At 30.8% G+C, this 22,501-nt stretch overlaps 1 protein-coding gene across 1 annotated transcript in view; it reads right to left on the bottom strand.

Moving 5' to 3' along the window:
- LOC145285925 (beclin-1-like) overlaps nucleotides 1-22,501 on the bottom strand; it is a 51,677-nt gene that overhangs the window by 14,196 nt on the left and 14,980 nt on the right. The window contains exons 5-11 of the mRNA XM_080134426.1: nucleotides 20,705-20,767; nucleotides 14,741-14,814; nucleotides 10,989-11,186; nucleotides 9,303-9,365; nucleotides 8,662-8,745; nucleotides 5,283-5,343; nucleotides 4,586-4,674 (exon numbers count right to left, since the gene is read on the bottom strand). Coding sequence (XP_079990552.1) covers nucleotides 4,586-4,674; nucleotides 5,283-5,343; nucleotides 8,662-8,745; nucleotides 9,303-9,365; nucleotides 10,989-11,186; nucleotides 14,741-14,814; nucleotides 20,705-20,767 — 632 coding nt within the window. The remainder of the gene's footprint in view (nucleotides 1-4,585; nucleotides 4,675-5,282; nucleotides 5,344-8,661; nucleotides 8,746-9,302; nucleotides 9,366-10,988; nucleotides 11,187-14,740; nucleotides 14,815-20,704; nucleotides 20,768-22,501) is intronic.

Here is a 22,501-nt window from a genome sequence, read left to right as displayed (position 1 = left end):
TTAAGTACAGCTTTATATCTAATTTAAGCTACTACTGGGTAAGTCAATTTTCAAATATTTTTTTTTTTTTTAATTTACATTCAATTAAAATATTCAGCTCATGAATCAATTAGATATTTGATTTGGAACTTCTTTGCAGACCCCCCCCCCCTCCGCAAAAAAAATAAAATATTGGTTTTAATTTAGATTAGATAACATTTTTGGTATTATTTTACTTTAGGGCTCGTCTCACGTTCGTATAGAAAAAGATACTTTTTAAAGTAGATTTAGGTGTGCTGAAAACGCCACCCAATTCTCGAGTAACTCTTCATAAAATACCTATTTCGAATTTTCTTTTTATCCCGAAAAAATAAAAAAAAACTTATTCTAAAAAAGACATGGGGGCCTATGTTTTTTGTACCCCCCCCCAAAAAAAAACACCATGAACTTTATAAACAAACAAAAACACATGTTAGGTGCTTCCTTCCATATTTTAAAAACTATTTGCCAGCCCCAATTTTGAATGTAATATTTGTTTATAACACACCCGAAATTATATGAAAATTAAGATTTTAAAGGCAAGTCCTGTGGTAGTGTATTATCGACATTTACAAAAAAAAAAAAACAAAAACAATTGCCTTTCCAAAATTATCCGCAATTTTAAAAAATTAATTTCCATCTAATTTTAAATTGTCCGCGAAAGATTACTACACTTATGTCACTTTAATACGAGTGTGGGTGCACATATGGCACACGAATAGCCTTAGTATGCACTCTAGCGTACCTTAACAAAAGCTGTAAAATGGGCGAAAATAGTCTGAGGGTTCAGGGGCTCATACCCACTAGCGTAGGCGTAGCTAGGGGGAGGGGCGGTCAGCCCTGGGTGACAGCCATAGAGGGGTGACAATCCCCCCCCCCACTAAATTTTTCAGCCAAGCTTAGGTGCGAAAATAGTCGGAAATAGAATTTATTTATTATATATTATGGAATTTTTAAGTTTTAATTTAAAATCTTTTTTTAGAATATTATAAACTCTTAAAAAAATTAGTCATTGGAAAATCTTTTGCCGATTTTTATTGAAAACTTTTGTACTTTTGAAATCATTTGATGACATTTCATTTTTTTAACTGTGGAAAAATGAGAAAGAAGCGATATATATATATATAATCCGGGGTCACCTAGCCAGCATTGGCAAGCCAATGGTAACAAAGTGTGAAAAAATCTAACAATTTCAAAGTGTTAGCGACAAGTAAAGTGGACATTAAAGGGATTAGTGAATTCAAAAGTTTTCACAACTTTATGCAAAAACACGTATTGGCGTCATGTGTCTGTATGGCACAATAAATATAAATCCCAAACTACAGATAGAAATTATTTCTGCTAATTGGTATCTTTCATATCGTTGGACAATTTAGTTTTCACGTTTCTCAGCTACTGACAAGACACACAAAAGACAGTGTTAAATTTTCCAAGATAAAAATGTAAGTGTATACTTTTAGACTATTTTAAAGACAGTCAAAATGTGTTTCATGAGTTGAAAATTAATTTAATTTTAACTAGTCTGTGCTTGTAATGAATATGCTAATTATGAAATGAAATAACTAAGAAATTGTTTTTGTGGTTTCAACTATATTCTAGTTCTAATAACTTTTTAATTTTCAAATATAAAAATATATTTATTGAATAAATAAATAGTTTCTTATAATAATTGCACAATACCTTCACGTTTCTTTTGAATAATCTTTGAGAATAATAATGCCAAAAAATGGGTGAAACAATAAATAAACAAAAAAGCAAATGTTATTAAAGACAAACTAAGTTACTTTTTTACCCAATTAGATATATTTTTTGGAGTATACCCGAACGAGCATCATCCCGTCTATATTTTTTCTGTTTGTTTTTTTGCAATTTTGAAAAATTGTAAGAAACCGAACAGAACAGTAGATTATTATTGATTGGACACTTACCAGATTATCTCACAAAAAATAAGCAAAAGTATTTTGACATTTGAAAGGGGTGCTAGTTTTTAGTTACGTTATAGCAAACCGATCCCATATTGGAACCACTCGACGAGAATTGGGATTTTACTTTGGTGCTTGTGCAGTGTACGTACCGTGTTATATTTTAGATGGGATTTCCAAGTTGAATTAAATTTTTATGGTATGTTTTTTCATTAAATTGTTAGGTGAAAGTGCAGAACAGTTAAAGAATAGCTTTTTCAATAATAACATTATTTCAGCATGGTTCGTATTTCTCGCAGTATCAAAAATGTCATGCTCAGTAAAAATGGCACGAGTGAATAAGTAGGTAAAAATGGCACCAAAAGGTCCTACCAAAGCGATAGGGTCCCAAATTCTAATCTCATTTTGGGTTTTGTAAAATAAAATAAAGTTGTTTTTTTTTAAAAAACTTTTTTAGGCGGACGTTGGCTTCCACCATTTTTGTATTTAATTAGTATATATTTTCTTTCTCTTCCGCTATATTTTTTTTATTTAATTCATTAAATCTTAATTATGAGGAGCAAAATAATGAATCGTGTTAATTTATTCTCTAATTTTCTTGTTTTTGTTCTGTTATATAAATTCTATTTTATTTGTTTTTGCTCTGAAGGATAAATTCTATTTTCTTTGGGTTTTTTTTCTGTATTCCAATTAAGTAAAATAAATTTTCTCTAACATAAATTTTGCTAATTTTTCCGTTTAGTTTACTATATAATAATTTTATTTAAACCAAAACATGACGGTGTAGACATAAAATCTCTTCCAAAGTTAGGGAACATATTTGGGAACTACCAGACCATAAGTATAAAACTACCTGGTATATTTCAAAACAATAATTCCCTAGGAATCAGAATTGTACTTGGTATCGGAATCGTTAATCAATATTTTCCTGGAATCGGAATCGTATAAAAATTAGGAATCGTCCCAACACTACCTGAAACTATAATATATGTAAAAAATATTTGAAATAGATTACTGAAATATCTTTTCACTTCTAGTTAATTCTAGTGATTTCTTTTTCTATTCATTTATGTCACTTTTCCTTTTTTTTTTTTTGTTTCCAAAGTTCCCTCTCCAGTCCTTATGGGCTCAACTCTTTTCAAATTCCACTTTGTATAACCACTTGCTTCCAAGTTGTCCTTGACTAGCCAATGTTCCTGCAATCAAAGATATGCAGCTTCTGCAACAGTTGTTTATCCAGGAAAATCAATGTTTCACATAGCCGTGCCAGCATAGCCAATTTGTCGTTATAGATGAGTCAAGGCACCAACTAACAAAAAAATTGCAACATTTTGTTTTTCTTTTTATGCTTTTAAGTTGGGACTACTCTACATCATACTAAGAGTTGGACAAGATTTTAGTATTTGAACGTTTCAAATTTTGAAGTTAAACATTTTCGACTTACATTCATTTTCCATTACAATTTAAAGCATTAACTTGATCAGTTTTCATGATAAACCAATAAATCTCGTATTTTTATCCATGTTTTCAGGATCAATCCTTCACATAAAATAGTTGCCAGTGATGTTGAATCAGCCTTTATACCATATTTATGGTTGCCCCTACCCCACCCCGATTCACATAAGTTATGTTTTTTCAAAGTTGTTCACACTTCTTCCTCATCATCTTTGACTAGAACAACTTCTGTGCTTGACAAATGCAATGCTTTTAACAAATCTTCTCAATTTGTTGGGTTTGGTCAGATTTCACATCGTAAATCAATCTGATCATGAATGTGTTGCAGTCGTACAAGAGAGGACCGAGTGAGAACTTGTTTGTTCAAAACTATGGTACTAATGCAGTTTACGACCCAATCTCTGGCAACATCGCATTGGCAGGTTATACATTAATAATAAATTTCACCTGTCTGTTTAAATATATGAATGCATATATGTTTGTATGTCTGCCTAAAACTTTTCGACAGATTTTCACGAAATCGGTATTGTTTTGGACGACAAATATCCAAAAATTGGTTAAAAGCATTAATTCCTTCACCCTCAACTGAACACTTTTCTACAAGGAGAGGTCGCTTTTTTCGCGTCATTCCTTCTTTTCAATTGACTAGCCTTAATTTAAACCTTTGCCATTTCCGGTTTGACGATGTATGCAATGGCAAAAACATTACTTTTTTTTTTTCACATTCTTTTCCTCCTTCGCAGTACGGGTTCGAGCCTGCCTGCCCACTACCCCCCCTTTTTTTTCTTTTTTTTTGCTCAAGACACACCTACAAACACCCGGGCAATGCCAGGCATCCAGGCTAGTACATAAATAATTATCAAAGATTGTCAGATGATTTATTCAAAATACCCCCCCCCCCATCCCTCACCATGTTAACAATGGCTTTCTATTTAAATAATTATTCTTAACATGTAAAGTGTGTGTGTGTGTGTGTGGAGGGGTCATGTTGGCAGAGTGTTGAAAATCATTACTAAATTTCACACTTTTATTGAAAGTTGTCATCTTCTGAAAGCTGATTGGTTAATCACTTCAGCATCTTTCGGCTAGTTACCTAAGCAGCCGAAAGATGCTGATGCAAAGTTGTTGGAGATCGAATCAAACTCGATAAATACCAAAACTATGATACACACATCTTGTTTCGTACTTACTTTGTGAATGTAAGGTTCATTTTCTTTGCCAACGCATGAAGCAGCAAAACAGTTTGACCCCAAGCAGCATTAATTTCATTCCAATCCACCTGTAATTAAATTAAAATGTTGCTAAAATAATGTTTGGCCACAATCATTGATTAGAAAAATTCTTTAGACTGAATTTTTTTTGACAAACTAATAAAATTGAATAAAAAAATTGTTTGCTTCTTGCTTATCATAGGGAAATTTGAAATACTGAATTTCATGCAAAACAAATGGTAGCTACTTAATTGTCACGTCACAGTAATGAACATATCCAAAAATTACAAACAACGATAAGTTAAAAAGTTTAATATTAATGTAAATAGTTTTTGAAGACAATTGACAAAACTTGAGTTCTGTTAAAAAAAAAAAGAAAAAAAAAGAAAGAAAAGGAACTGGAGAGTTTGAATTGTAAAAATGGAGGTAATTATTTTCTGAAAACTTTGAAAATCTTAGGCCAATTTAGTAAAACTTAATTTTCACTAATTATCTCTGAAAACGGTTTCCATTAATAATTAAATTTCTACCTTATTGTTTTTCATAATTTTTGGATATGTTCATTACTGCGACATGACAATTAAGTAGATACTATTGGTTTTACTTAGAATTCAATATTTCGAATTTTGCTATTATAATGAAGGACAGCCCAAAACTGATTGCAAGGAAAACTGACCTGCGCATTTGGTAGACGTCCAAGTCGAAAGTTATTGATCGTCACAAAATGGCCGTTGTGCCTATTAAATATGAACAAAACAATTACTATTATAACCCAATGAGGAGTCAATGACTTAATTACTGACAAAGGAAGTTGAAACAATAGAATAATAAAAAAGGGTGTTTGTGCAGAACAGTAAATTTTAAATCAAACACATTTTAAAAAAACATTATGTACTTATGTGTTGTGTCGAAATTAGTATAAATTTTAAAAATTACGAAAAAATATCCAGATGTGCTAGATCTAGTTTTTACAAAAAAAGCATTCACAATAGCAGTCCACCATTTTGTATTTTTAAATGGCAGCTTTACAATTATTTTGTCAAATCAATCAATTGCAGTTACCTCCCTAGAATTTTGAGAACTCTTCTACATTAATGTGCAATAATTTTAACATGCAATAAAACTCTATAAATTGATAAACACAGAAATTTAGTTGTAATTATTTTTTCTGCTGAACCATTTCTTTTTTAAAATTTATACTAATTTCGACGACACGTACGTACGTTTGCTGCAAAATCCATTCTTCTACATCAGCATCAAAAATGTTAAAGATTTATTGAAATTTAGAGATTTTTTTTCTTTGATATAAGCATTGTGTGAATCTGAATTAAAATTTCTTAGTTAAGAAGCCACTACAATGCAGGTTTTTTTAAATAAATATTTATTTATAATAGGGAAAGGTAGTTTGCTTGAAGCATTGCTGGTAAATAAAATATGTGTATTAGAAGGCTATAGCAATGTGGGTTAACGGTGTGAGCAGTAGTGTGGAAAATGAACAAAAATAGACAAATAGGTAGAAATCTTGCAGGATTGTGAAATAGCGAACGTCTATTTACATTTATTTATTTAAAGCTTAAAAACATCTTCAGATATGGATTTAGTTTGTGATTTTTCTTTTTCTTTTCTTGTGACAGTGTCACATGAAATCAAAGTTCTTGTGTTTTTAAGTGATTTTTCCAAATGTTCCAACGAGGAGGATCGTGTGAAATGAAATGTATATATTTGATTATAGTCAATTAACATACTTTCTAACTTCCAGTGTGGCTGCTTACGGAAGCGGTGACAAGGCAAGTCAGTTGCTTTGCATTTTTCTCTCGTGACTATATTTCCTCTGTCCATGTATTACTCTCTTTTTTTTTTTATTACTTTTTTTTCGATCATTTTTTTTTTTTTATTTGATAATTATTGTAAACTTTTTTTTCAGTCTTATTTTAATGAAGAATTATTGAAATTAGTTTCATTTTTTTTTTAAAAGAATTATTGAAAACACTTTTCGAAATCTTTTGAAACTATTTTGGAAATATGTATTGGATACATTTTTTATGATATTTGAAATTTTTTTTTGATTTCAATAATTTTATTTTTATACTTTTATAAAGATATTTATTATATAAATTAAAATAAAAAAATTCTATTTTTAAAATTAAAAAAAAAACAAAAAAAAAACTTAATTTTCATAATTTTGTAAACATTTCTTATAAAGTTTAAAATAAAATTTTATATCTTAATTTTGTTATAAAAAGTGCAAAAAAAAGACCAATTGGGTTATTTTTATCTTTGTATAATTTTGTTGCATATTTTTCGATAATATACTTTTCTTCTATTTTATTTCAATAAATCGTTTCACAATAAAAAGGCTGAAGAACAATAAAAGTGAAGGAACTGATTTGCCCTGTCACCGCTTCCGGTAGTGTTACACCGGGAGTTAGAAAAGTACATTAGCTGACTATAACCATTTTTTTTTTCTCAGTGTAAGCACCTGATGAAGACGTACATTATCAAAACAACTTTTTAAGTTTTAAATAAATTAAGGTTAAATTTTATTTTTTAAAATCTGTATTGTATTGATTGTTTTTACTTACAAATTTTCAAATTTTCATTCAGATTCATACGACGCTTACACTGAGGAAAGAAAAAAAAAACATTTCACGCACTTAAAGCCTGTGATCGTGTCAAGTGGAGACGCCACCGTAGCTTGAATGCAACACATGAGAAAAGATATCACATCTCTTCACTTTTATATCCTGCTTCTCAATTTGTGATGATATCTGACTATTTTTTTTTTTTATAAATACTGTTGGAAGTAACTTGATTCTATCACACAATTAGATCTATCTTTTGCTGAACATAATTTCGGAATACATTAGTCAATCAAGTTAAAATGAGCGTTTGCATAGACAGGTTTTACATAAACACAAAAATAATAAAAAAAAAAAAAAAAAAAAAAAAAAAAAAGAAAATTACTTTACAAGGACATTTTTGTGGTTTATTGGATGAAATATTCAGGAAAATTCTATCTATTACATATTCTGTGAGATTGTAGCACTTTGTGTACAAATATAATTTATTTTTAATCAAAACTTGAAATGACATTATTGATAATAAAAAAAACATAAGTGATGCTTCCTACATTATGTGTGATGATTACTGGTTTCTTTTACAAGATTAGGGTAGGTGTTATTGTTTTCATTTGCTTTTTTTGTCCAAACACTTTATCTGCTCTAGGTACTAAATAAACACGCCGCGCATGCGTGGTCCTCCTCTGGTGCTGCATGTGAGATGATGCCACAAAAATAGTGAAGAAATGATGAATGTGAGAAGTGTGAAAGGCCAACTGTTGCCTTCACATTTTTGACAATTTTTGCAATTTTGGGTCATTTGTGACCCCTTTTGAGCTCCTGGGAATGCCGAATCCCAGTGAAAATGGACAAACGGTGCAGTTTCACACCTTAAGACGTATATTTGAATTCAGCACTATGGAAAACCATTATATAGACATACATATCAAGTTTTTGAGTAATATGAAAAAAAAGCTCCAAAAAGGCATGTGTAAAAGTACCAGAGGGGTTCAAACTAGAATTTTGCCAGGGTCATCCATACTGCATTTATATTAAGAACAAAGGCTTCCACATTTTAGCCAAGTTTCAGGAAAATCTAATGAATAGATCAAATGCTATGGGGAAAAAAGTGTCATTTTTGACCATTTTAGGGCATTTTTGACCTCTTATGAGTCCCTGGGAACGCAACGAGAATTTTTGCAAAAAAAATATTTTTTTACTGTGCACATCTATTTAATGAAATACAATGAAATGCAAAATTTCAGGAAAAAGTAATGGACAGATATCTGGCAATCATCTGAACTAATGGACGCACAGACAGATGCATGGACGCCACTGAAAACAGAGGTTCCTCTCCAATAAATCGGGGACCAACAAAATGTTGAGGCCATAAAATAGGATTTCAAATTCCATTTTTTTTGTCTCAATAATTGACATCATTCTTTGATTTTTGTCAAATCAAAGAATGATATGAAATTAATAAAAGCAAGTACATACCATATATGAAATGTAGCATTGAAAACGTTCGTTTTGGTCAGTTTTTCAAGTTGGCTTTGGGCATAGCATAATTGTAACTGGACACTAAAAAACAAAAGAAAATGAAGATTTTATACATTATATATATATATATATATATATATATATATATATACATACATATATATATTATTTCAACCTCAGGGATTTTTACTTAAATCATTACAAGTTCTTTCAATAGACAGGACAATAAAATTATCCTGCCGATCTCGTCAGACAATCTAAGCCAAAATAGATTAGAAGGAAATGGTTCTTTTAAATTACATATGGGTATCAAAAACCAAGAGTTGAAGTGCTGGATAGAGAGGGAGAGAGAGAAGTGAGAGAAAAGAAAAAGAAAAGGGATAGGAAGAGAAATATAGATTATATTTATAATTAGAATTGAAATTAAAAATAGGAGGAAAGAAATTAAGAATTAAAATACAGAGCGGAGATTGTTATCTCTTTTAACAAACAATCTATTTCAAGATAGTGTTCAAAGCAGGATAAAAATGATCCAATGAAAATTGATGTTCCATAAAACCAAGCAACCAATCATAATACATATGGATGTTATTGCAGTTTGCCAGTATGAACAGTAATTATTGAAAGCGTTGATTTACCTTCTTTGTTCATCTTCAAACTGATGAAGATCTCGTTTCAATTGATTGTATTCATGCCAGTATCTAAGAACAAAAATGATAAAATAGATTAACACCAAACAAGAAAAACATTTTAGGTGCTTGTCCATAACTGCCCTTCATAAAAATAAAACAAAACTAAAGAAAAATTTGTGCTTGTTAAGTTAAAGCTAACAGATTGACATTTTAAATATGTGATTTTAAACTAAAACAACAGTACTTACTTGTCATGTCGAAACTAGTAATATATCCCAAAAATTCATTGTTAATGTTTTTATTATTTAAAAAAAAAAAAAAAAAAAAAAGTATGTAAAACAAATAAATGTCATAGCCGATAAAAACTTACTTTGCAATCTATTTTTGGTGTTTTTATGTAGTTTTAAATGCTTTTGATATTTTAATATTTTTTATCAATACTTAAATAATTTCATAGTATTTATTTAGATTTTATTTTTAATAATTTCAACACATATTTTTACTGGACATAAAGAATGCAATTTTCAAAACATTTTCAAGAAATTTTCCATATTTTCAAGGATAATAATAGAAATAAGGCCTTTTCAAGACAAAAGTCAAAATTCAAGGACTTTTCAAGTCTGAATTGGTATTCAGGGTTCGTACAGACTACTATTTTCATATTGGTTGTTATTTTCGCAACATTTTGGTCTTCTTTAGGTGCACCTTCTCGAACATGGGAATTTTTATGACAAACTCGTAAACTTAAAACTGAACTAATTTTTTAATCCACAGGAATCGATTGTTTTCATTCTGTTGAAGATTAACAATCAGTTCTAAGAGAGCGTCTTCTGGAGGCTGAAGGTTCAGTCCTCGCAACAGGTGATAGGCTGATGGAACAAGAACAATCTCGCTTTGTAATTAAATAAAAAAGTTCAGTTTGAAATTTCAGATAGGCTTTGGAGTTTGGTGCGAAGATTCACAAATCTAAGAGGATGCACCTGAAGAAGGTTGGAGATTACATCGACCGGCATTTAATGAATATAGGTTTGGTTGTTTTGTTTTATGGCATATCAACCCCCTTTTGGGTTATTTAAAGTGAAATCCATTAATTTTTAAAAATGTTTTTATGCTTTAAGTGTTTTATATTTTCAGATATTTATTCAGTGTTTGGTTTGTAGAGGAAAATTCTTGTTTTTGACTTTGCAGAACATGATTGAGTTTTGCAAAAGGGAAAGAAAAATCAATAACATCAATGTTTGGTGAATTTAAGTCAGTAATTTGATATCTTTAGACAGCCTGATCTGGTAGCACCAGTTATGACTGAAACAACCAAGATAAGGATAGTAGTCAGAATGATCCAAATGTTCAATCCTCATCTAAAAAAAATTATGAAACAAAAAAAAAAATTATTAAACAAAAATTATGAAACAAAAAAAAAATTATGAAACAAATTATGAAATAAAAAAAATTATGAAATAAAAAAAATTATGAAATAAAAAAAATTATGAAACAAAAAAAAAAATTATGAAACAAAAAAAAAAATTATGAAACAAAAAAAAAAATTATGAAACAGAAACAAAATTATGAAACAAAAAAATTCTGAAACAAAAAAAAATTCTGAAACAAAAAAAATTCTGAAACAAAAAAAAATTCTGAAACAAAAAAAAATTATGAAATAAAAAAAAATTATGAAACAAAAAAAGCCCTAACTGCTCTTCATCTTTATCCAATTGTTTGGCAGTCTCTTTCTCTTTCTCTATAAGCTTTGATAAGTTGGCTCGTTCAGCCTCCACTTTTTCTAACTGTTTCTGAAAGTCTTCTTCCTCAGCCTGCAAGGTTTTCAAATCTTCATCTAATGTTGCCAAGTCGACAGTTTCTTCTTCAGTGTCCATGTTGTTCAGGAAATCACTAAGCAAAAAAAAAAAAAAAAAAAAAAAAGCAGACGTTGAAAAACAGGAAGTATAAAGTAAATGTACAATCTATATTAATAAAATTGTGCGACAACTTCACACGTGTGTGTATGTACGTGTATTCTCATCACCGCAACTTTGATAATTACACATTTTATTCTTTTGGGGGGCTGGAGGGGACAGTAAGGGCATGTTGCTGAGACAAGCCATTTCTTTCTAAGAAAGTGTTCTGTACTAGTCAGTATACAGTAACTTAATATGAATTGAATATTTATTGAAATCAAAAATACAATGGTGTAAATCAAAATGAAATTTAAAAAAAGTAAAATGAATTCAAGTTTTATTCATATTCATACTCTTTTTCCATTCAATTTTACACAAAGATGCGCAGGCATTATATAGCCAGTTTTCCCCCCTCTCTGCATTCGTCACATTATCAACTGCCTTACTGATTAGATAACTCTAGCTTATTATTTAAAAATTAAAAAGAATTAAAGAATTAAAAAGAATTAAATTAAAAAGAATAAAAGAATTAGAATTAAAAGAATTAAAAAGAATTAAAGAATTAAAAAGAATTAAAGAATTAGAATTAAAAGAATTAAAAAGAATTAGAAGAATTAAAAAGAATTAGAAGAATTAAAAAATTAAAGAATTAAAAAATAAAAAAATTAAAAGAGAAAAAAACGAAAACAAAAAAACTTGAAATTGTTCCAGACAAGGCATGAAGCCACTTGATGTAAAGAGATAAGAAAAAAAAAACATACTACTGCAAGATAAAAAAAAATAGCCAACAATATGTGTTAGATTGACTTATTATTTAAAAATTAAAGAATTAAAAAAGAGAAAATAACAACAAAAAAAACAAAAAAACTTGAAAGTATTTATAGAATTTAAAAAGACTCCTGAGCGATGCTAGGTAAGTAGTTCTAATACTACTCAAATGCATATAATACTCGAAAATGCAGTAACACATTTGGATAACTTGTAAAAAATGTAAGAAATATAATTAAAAAAAAAAAAATAATAAACAGCATGTTTTTTTAATGGAAATTGTTCCAGACAAGGCATGAAGCCACTTGATGTAAAGAGATAAGAAAATACAACATACTACTGCAAGATCAAAAAAAATAGTCAACAATATGTGTTAGATTGACAGATTCCGACCCAGAAAACAAAAATTCTTCCTTTGTCAAAAATATTGCTCATGGAATATGATGATGAAAAGAGAAAATAAGGTAAGTGAGAGTTACAAGGTTATCAAAAGTAAAGCCAAGGTTTACTTTGTACTTTCCTAATGTTTGCCACAATGAAAAATAAACTGCATGAAAAAAAAAAAAAAAAATTATATATATAATATAAAGCTGAATGTGTGTGTGTGTCTGGTCACGAATAGGCTCCTATATGGTTGACTATCATAGAAAACTGATCACATATGATAGATGTATCGAGACACAGGAATGGGTATGTTTGATCTGGCATAATGATGATTCATTAAAATTGTGGGGTCTGTGTACGCGCCTGGTCCACAAAGTATGGAAATAAAAAATTTAAAAATTAAAACAAACGTTTACAAGTGTTTTTGATATAGATGTACATAATACTTTGATAAGTATGTTTTAACTTAAATAGGGATGGTATAATAAAATTTTGGGGTCTGCGTTCACGCCTGGCCTCCACAGAATGGAAATAGGCACAAACTTTAATAAAGACTTTTCATATCTATGTGCGTAAGTATACTTTGATAATTATGTTTCAGTTTGAAGAAATATGGTATAATAAAATTATGGGGTGTTCGTTCGCGCATGACCTCCATAGAATGGAGATAGGTCACAAAGTTTAATAAGGTTTTTTAATATAGATCCACAGAATATTGTGATAAGTGTTTCAGTGTGAACAGGTATGGTATAATAAATTATGGGGTTTATCTATTTTATTTTTACTTTCATCATATTTTGCTTTGGTTTTGATACCCCCAAATTTGAAGCTATCTCTTTACAACCCTTCTTTTTCATAACCTATCATGCTTTCATAAATCAGAGTCCATTTTCTGTAGGCTGTTTTTGAACCCAGTCTATGACGGGTACTTTTGCTAGTATATATATTTATATATATATAACTGTACAGAAATGTATGTATTATGTTGGTGCAAAAATAATGTTTTTTTTTATATATAGTTGAACGTCAAAAAACATTGTTTTTGCACGACCTAAGAGAAGGAAAAACGAACAAACATAAAACACAAATAAAAAAAGAAATGTAAAATTCAAGGAGCAAAATTATTTAACAAATGATTGCGGAATGATCTGTGTTACAGAATAAGGTTCTTGTCCAGAATTCCTATATTAAAACGCAAAAAATTATATGATGTATGTACTCACGATGAAACAGAAATATTAAATAAATATCACATAAATTGATCAAATTGTTTTATTTTTCAATAAGGAAATCAAATTTCATGAGCATCCGTGAAGTGAATGACTAATGGCTGACGAAGGATAGCTGACTAGCGAAAATATTAGCAGTAGCAGCCATTAAAGCACATATGCAAATTAGCAAGTGTGTGCAAGTTTGTGTCACAAGAAAAGGAGACAAAAATACACCATGTGGTCAACAAGAGGAGCAAACATGAGGGTGAGAAAATGCTTACTGCCACCAGCATCAGGTGGTGAGGAGACAGACTTTTAAAAAGCACGTGTGTGCGAAAGGATTTTGGAAATATAAAGAAGTGCGTTGTTTTGGAGAAATCACAAATGAATGCATTTCATTTGCACTTGAAAAACGCAAAGTCGGATTTTTGTTTCTTCCTATTCATGTTTTATTTGTTTGTTCCTTTGTGGCGATACCAGACAGCGTGTGGGTTCGAGAGGTTTGAAGTATAACAACACAGATAAAAAGTAACGACCACGTTACATGTGTAGGTGATTTGTAATAGACAAATTATGCTGGCAATTAACTTTCAACATTGATTACAAGTAAATAGTCAAGTTAAGTTTCGATTACTTGGATTGCTGTTCTCATTTTGTATATTATTTGCATCTTTCGGTTGATGTAACCTTCGGTCTTCTTTTCTCTTATTAAACTTAAGAAATCTTTCTGTTGAACTTGATAATCTGCACGTAATTTTGAATGGAAACCTATTTAATCCAAGGGGGTAACATGCTCTCATTCCGTCAACCATGATTGGGTAAAAGTCCTAAATAATTGACAATTGTTGCCAACACTAAGGATTGAACCTTTAACTTCTAGGAGTGTCACAACTGAATTTTATCAAGTACTTTATCCAAGTTGGTTTGTTTACAGTTGTGGATTGCTTTTTTCTTTTTCAGTAATTGACAATTGTATTCTGAGTATTGCCTGCACTGAAGACTGAACCTTCAACCTCCAGGTGTGTCACAATTGAATTTTACAAGTCCAAGTTGGTTTGTCTACAGTTGTGAACCGCTTTTGTTCTTTTTTTTTTTCAGTGATGTTGGAATTTATAGTTTATAGTGAAACACACACTCACACAATTGAGAACAAAATAATTTGAATAAAAAGATGAAGATAACGTACTTGTATTGTTTGCATTCTTTTTCTGTAAAATCTAATTGTAAATCCAACTGGTCGAGTAAAGTGTCGGTACATTCCTTTAAAGAACAAAAAAAAAATAAAAAAAAAATGATTAAATCTTATACAAACGATATATTAAAATACAATTTCTTGTTCATTCCCAAACAAAGCATATTACCACTCGGATGTAATGAACTACTATTTTGGATCATGCCTACAGAGGCACTATGTAAGGAGTTTAGCAGCGAGATATCTGGTCACATTAAATAAATTTTTGCATTTAAATACTTTTAAGGAAGATGGAAAGAGGGAGGGAATTCCAAAGTCTAGCAATTCGATGGTAGAAACTATTAGATTGGAAGGCTTTTTCGGCATGTAGCCTCCTCTACAGTATGTTGGGCTAGTTGGGGAGTATTCACGTCTAGGAGGTGCAAGTACTACCATTTAGTCAGTTAAAGTACTTGTAAAACAGGCATAGGGATGTGACAGACTGGAGTTTGATTGACAGTGCTGGACCTATTAGATTAAACTCTTTATGAACCTTGTTTAAAAAGGAGATACGAGCGGTAGATGCATTAGCCTAAATGCAGCAACATTACTCTATATGTCGGTGAATAATGGTTTTGTAGAGTTACAGGATACTAAAAAGTGCGAGTAGTTTTCTAGCATGGTAGAGAGAAATCACCTTCTTTTGCAGCAGCCTTAGCAATGTCTTCAATATATTTAATCCAATTCATGTTGCTTGTGAAGCCAAAGAGTTTGAACAATTAGTGTAATCAAATTTTGACAAAATAGTCTTTGTTTATAGCAATAATAATACAAGCGCAACACTTATTTCCCCGTCACCCTTGGCCCCAGAGTCTTTTTGCTGGATTAACCATTTTGTAAGACCATCTAATTTCAGTTTTATATTTACTCATCAACATACTCCTAACTTACTAGCTGTACAGGGTGGAACGATAAAGTTATCGCCTTAAAGAAAACAACACTACAGCTTTATTTTAAAACTTTTATTGGAAAATTAATTCAGGTAACTTGATTATGTAGTAGAGCTGACATCTATTCAATGCCTTCAGCCGCAATCACCACCTTGATACGAGTCTGGAACGGGGAGCATGCCTTTTCCACAAGCGCTGGCGGGAACTCACCGAATACTCGGTGGATAGAAGCAGTCAGGCTGACTTTGGTGTTTGTGGGAGGCCATGTTGATGTTTTTGATGCATGACCAAACGTAGTAGTCCAATTGGGGGAGGTTCACATTGGGGAAGGAAGGAGGCCAGTTAGAGAAGGGTACAAAGTTGTAGCACTCCTTCTAAAGCCAAGCCGGGGTCTCTTTACAGTTGTGGGTCGGCGCCAAGTCCTGCTGTCACACCCAGGGTCTGTCAGTGGCCATCTGATTGCATCAGGGCATCACTACACTCTTCATCACATCCAGGTACACTTTGGTATTAACTTTCAACCTGACTTCGAAAATATGAGATGGCATGATGTGGCCTTCACTTGAAAGTACACCAAAGACCATAACCGTGGTTGGAAACTTTGTTTTCATCACCATGGGCACGACTGTTATTCATGGCAATCCAGTGATGCATTTTGAGGGTGCTGGCAATGGTCCTGTTGTTAGAACTTGGATTAGTAGAGAGTATGAGTTTCATAGCGGCACGTCTCCGATCTCGCTCATTTAACATTGTATCATTTTAAGACATGATAAAAAGCTCCTATTGCCCTTGGGGTACACAACTGTCCAACTAGTAGATGGTCTGCAGCAAAAACAGAAAACCGGTTTTTATCAAACGGAAATGGAATCATGTAGTCTTTTCTAGGGAGACAATTTCATCGTTCCACCCTGTACAACTACCATATCTCTAAAACCCTAAGGATTGCTGAAAACTTTGGAATTCCCTCCCTGCTCCTGTACCCACGAGCAGGAATTTGTATGTAATGTGTAGAAACTGCACAATTCATCACTTAGGGTACCCCCTAAAAATCTCTCCCCTAACTTTCAGTAGCCCTTTGTCACAATGGTCAGTGTGAATTGGTTATGGTATTAATAAAAAAAATTCAAATTTTGCTTTGATGGAAATAGTCCAGTGTTTACGTTTAACACCATAGTTGCTACTTAAATTTACCTGTGAGGCTATCACTATTTAAGCCAAATAAGATATCTAAATAAAAGAGGACTACCAACAGAAGCTGCACCACACAGAGCCATCTGTTGGCCACCTAGTAAACTAGTTTGGCAGCAACAAGATTATCAAGTTCCTTTGAATGATTTTCTCCAAATTAAAAGAGCTGCTGGACCATCAGTAACCAAAAAATCCAGGTTACATTTGTAATTATAATAATATGGTGTAGTTATAATGTTTCGTTTATCAGGTGCACGGGTTGCAGATCAAAGAATTACCTCTAAATATAGTGTTTTACTGTGAATGCATGAATATCAAATCGCAGACAAAATCATGGGTTGCTCTTTGGCGTAATAGCCACAATGTTACCAAGATCCTGATAAATTTAACATGGCGAGTTATGGAGGTAGAAGAAGTTTGTTTGACAGCATTTCAACGTTGGAGGGTCATTTAATGCCAAGAAAGGGTTTATGTTTTGTTTTTAGAGTTTTTTTGGGTTTTAATAGATTGTTGTTATTTGCTATATTTGGGGCTTGTGCATTATAGATATCTAAAAAAGAAACAAATCAAAACAAACTAAATCAAAATAATGCATTTTAAGTAATTAGTACATACTTAATCGTGATCTCGAAATTAGTTCAAATTCCAAAATTTATAAAAAATGATCAAAAAGAATATCAACTAGAACTATTTTTTTCTTTTTTTCCAAAAAAAAAAAAAAAAAAAAAAAAAGACAGCTATTCTCAATCTGCCATATTCTAATTTAAAATGGTGGAATTTAACTGAAAACAGGGGAGATAAGTCAGCTTGTCATATGAAACATTTTTTTTTTTTTTTTTTTTTTACTTATAATAAAAAAACAACAAAAAAAACAACACAAATATCAAAATAATAGCAATTTATTTAAATAATGAAAATGGAATAAAATATGTAAAAAAAACATATATACACAATGACTATTCAAGAATTAGAATTATCTGGTCAAATTGATAGACAAAAGTGACCTGCCCTGGATTCTGAGAATTCTGCTGGGCAGGATTTGGAGTATTTTTGTTTAAATTTGTCACATTTTCGAAGAATGTGTTTGATTGTAAGGAGAACTTTACATATTGGACATTTTGAGAGGTCTGTGTGTCTTCTCTTTTTAGGTGGAGCGAAGAAGTAATGCGTCTGTGTGCGTGTCCAATCCTCAGTACTACATCTCTTTTTTGATTGATAAGTGGTTCTGCAGCCTCTGACTTCAGGTTGATGCTTGTATAGTTTCTTGTGTGGAAATATGTCCCCCGTTTGTCATTTTTGAGAAACGACGCAAAAAAAGCTGCCTACTATAATGTTGGGACGATTAATCAGAATCACAAAAATTGATACTTTTTGGGGTAACGGAATCAGAAAAATTAATACCTATTTTCCGATGCACAAAACAAATTCTTTGTATTTCTTTATATTTATTTGTTTTTGTCTAAAACTTAATATTCCATGGCTCGTATTAATGATGAAATGATCAATATTCATGGATTTTTAAACTACCAGTAGAACAAATCTAGAAATCATGTTCATAAGTGTATTTTTATTACAATAGAAAAATGCAAGCATGAAAGGTAATATGGTTAAGCTTAAACATGGAAAAATAAAATACTAGTTGTTAAAACTGGAAAGGAAAAGGACAAGATATTCTAGTAAAAAAATATAAATTTATAACTTAAAATATTGTAGCATTAAGAATTGTTTAGATAATGTTATAAATTGAATTTAAAAAGAAGTCTTAATGCTGCAATATTTTAAGTTATGAATTTATTATATTTTTTACTGGAATATCTTATCCTTTACTTTTCCATGTTTAATCTTAACCGTATTACTTTCCATGCTCGCATTTTTCTATTGTAATCCATGATTTTTCCAGGTTTCTAGTAAATTCACTTGTTCTTTGTTTAATTTCAGTCTTATTTTTTTGCCCCATAAACACTTATGTAATAACAATGTGCGGCACTCGTCTGCTTTCAATAAAATCCTCCCAATTATCTCCCTTTCATGTCATAAAAAGCGTCACTCACCTCCTTACATTTTTATGATTTTGAACACCAGAAAATTCATCATAACTTTTGTTTTACTGAATGAAAATTGTAAAGTGTTTTTTCACAATATAGTTGAGAAGGTAATCTATAAACTGTAATAATTGTTTGAAATTTGGTCAAAAAAATGAGTGAGCGGTGAAGCTTTAAAGCAGTTCTAAATGACTAAAACTGCTACTTAACCATACATTCAAACACTACGGTCTTTGAATGATACTCTTTTACATTACATTTTCTGAAATTTATATTTATGATTTGGTATAGCTTGATCATGTGACTAGAGATCACACGACATCATTTTCAATATTTTTTTCTTTATTTTTCAGATGAAGAATTTTTATAATTCCCAGTTCTCCGGCTGGTTTTATCAACTTGATTATTATTACATTTGATCATTTTGGGCTTCAAACTGTAACTTAGCTTAGAAATTGGTTTAGAAGTATTTTAATTATCTCCCTTGCATTTATATCAGAGTTATTACCCTTTGATTTATTCTGACTAATAAGAACGCACTCTTGTATGCAAGAATCTGAAATCTGTTCCACTTATGTATGGAATTTACGATGAGATTTCTGCCTCTTTTCTAGAGCATCTTTCAAAGCCGTTGGATATGGTCCGACTGACTGTCCATTTTTGAATGACTGCACCGCCCGTCGCCAGGAGCAGAGTTGAGCTGCACCTTAAAGTAACTAACCTCACTCCCGACGATTCGAGGTCACATTTTAAAAAATAAAATAAAATAAAACCTTTCAAATAAATGCAATAACTTTTCGTCTGTACCTTTCAAGCCAATAATGGCTTTTAACCTTCTTCAAAACTTTTCAAAAACTTCCGAGAACCTTTAAACTGTCAAAACTCCTTAAGAATTAACAGTCTTTAAACTGGCAAAGACTTCATTGATTGAGATTGTCGGACTGACTTCCTCATCTTGGTTGTAGAAGTCAGTCAGGAAGTCAGTCCAACAATCTCAATCAATAGAAACACCTCATCTCAAAAATACAGACAATTACTGGCAAAGACTTCTTCATAACTTCATCTAAACTTTAGCGAGCAAAAATATATGCCCATATGACATGAGTTTTTACGGTAATCTGGTCCATGCACATAGAAAAATCAACTCTATATTAGCAGTTTAAATAGAATCGGACTCGAAATTGGTAATTGTATTGGAATCGGCAATTTAGGGCACAATCAGTAATAGTATCAAAATCGGAAAATTTTTGGAATCGTCTCATTACTAGTAAATACCTTGAGCAAGGCTTATACTGTTTAACAAACAAGCAATAGTTAATCAAAATTTCTCATGAGAAATTAAACTCTTTGGTAATCAACAACTTTATATCTTCATTAAAATTAATTTACTTATTGCAGACTATTATACTTATCTTTCTTAGTTGTTTCACTCCAGGGCCCGTGGCGCACTGGATAGAGACATTGAATCTCTACGGTTCCAGGTGAGAATTGTCTGAAGATAGCGATTTCAATCCTACTCAAAGCCGGCTAGAGACTTACTTGGCCAAAACGTGGTGAGACGACAACTATGGATGGCAGTAATTGCTAAGGATGCAGTTAGGATATTCGCGAAGACCAGAGGAATAGTCGGCCGAAACGTTGCGAAACAAGATGAGGAGAATAGTCCGCGATGAATAAATTAATAAAACTCATCTCAATAATGAATTCCAATTAAATAATATATACTTCATTGAAATGTTAGTATTTGAAATGATTGATAAGACATTTTATTAGCAAGTCTAAGAAAAATGTATACTTACTTCACACACAGGATGGTCAACTTCTGACTGACCGGACATCAAGTCAAATAAATGACCAATAACCTTAAAAAGAAAAAGTCATTTTCATTGTAGTTCCAATAATTTATTATGTTTATTGGCGTTTCTACAGAATTGGGACGAGATCTTGTAGTCGATAAATGGAGTTTTCAGATAAAAAAAAAATCAATGGTTTCAACTGATTTTTTTTGTCAATTCTAATAAGTTACAACGGTAGCTTCCGAATTATGCAGTTGAAATTACCTGAACATTACTGAATTATTAAAAAAACAACTTTAATCGTATTAGCAGGTGAAAAATTGCCGCCATCTTATTTCTATGAAATGAAGCAAAATGAAACCATAAACAAGGGAAGTAACTCTAAATGTTTAATGTGACTAACGCAAAACAAATAAAATAAACTTAACATAAATACAGTGTTTCTGAGTCTGGTTTTCATTTAAGATTTTTTCATAATTATTTAATATAAAAATAACTGTTCGCCTAAAAATTAAATAATGTAAAAATAACATACAAGTTTTTTATTTTTGCAACTGTTGAATTGCCTCTCTTGTGACTCTCCTGTGTCTTACATTAGCAATTGTATTCTTCAAATTCTATTTTTTTTATTTTCTTTAATTAAAAAATTTTCTACCTTATCGATTTTTGTAATTTTTGGATATATTCATCTTAAAAACATGAGGAATATGTAGATACCATTGTTTTCATGTGAAATTCAATATTACAATTTCCGAAATCTCATCTCAATACTGTAGAAGCGCTAGGTGTATCAGAATTTTTGTCGGAATTTTTGACACCCCTAACACGAAACTGCGAATACAATATAAAAATCTCGGAATTTCTCTGTTAAAAGTGGGTTATTTATTTTCTTTATGGATTATACTTCCAAAATAAACTATTACAGTTGTTTTAAAAGTAATAGAAATATTTTTTTTTTTTTTTAAAACAGTAATGAATTTTCCGAACTCAATATTTTTCAATTAAAAATCTATCAAAATTTTTCTATTGATTCTATTTTTAAGATATTTTCAGGGTCAGTGTGAAATTTTATGTTCTTTCCAATAAATCGAATATAATATTTTAGACAAACGTTTTTTTTTTTAAAATTCACGACCCCCCCCCCCATCCCAATTTTTAAGTGTCTATTAAAAAGTAAATACTTAATTTAGTAACCCGAAAGTAAATAATTAATTTACTCACAAATTGAAGAGAAAAGGTCAATACATAATATATTCAAATTTAAAAAAAAAAGACATGTGTTCTTTTTAGAATTTTACCTGTAAAGTTTGAAGTTTAAAACCTTTTTTTTAAACCACGTTATTTGTTTTTTCTTTTTTTTTTTTTTTTAAAATGGAACCTTGGTCCTTGCTCCTTTAATTGAAAAAAAAATTAGGGCTTGAATTACATTTTTCGAGGAGTTATAAGCTTGGAAAGACAGGGGGTCGAATAATTCACGCCTCCCATTTTGTAAATGTCTAATAATAATTAATTTAGACCCCCATAAGTACATAATTATTTACTCACAAATTGAAGAGAAAAGGTCAATACATAATATATTCAAATTTAAAACAAAAAAAAAACATATTGTTCTTGTAGAATTTTACCTGTAAAGTTCGAAGTTTAAAACCTTTTTAAAAAAAAAAACACTTTTTTTTTTTTTTTTTTTTTTTAATGAAATCTTGGTCCTTGCTCCTTTAATTGAAAAAAAAATTAGGGCTTGAATTGCATTTTTCGAGGAGTTATAAGCTTGGAAAGATGGGGTGGAATTATTCGCTATTT

This window comes from Euprymna scolopes, chromosome 10 (assembly GCF_053919585.1).
Source record: "Euprymna scolopes isolate OS-2025 chromosome 10, ASM5391958v1, whole genome shotgun sequence".
In the NCBI taxonomy this organism is placed as follows: domain Eukaryota; kingdom Metazoa; phylum Mollusca; class Cephalopoda; order Sepiida; family Sepiolidae; genus Euprymna; species Euprymna scolopes.
This window is presented reverse-complemented; position numbering and strand designations above follow the sequence as displayed.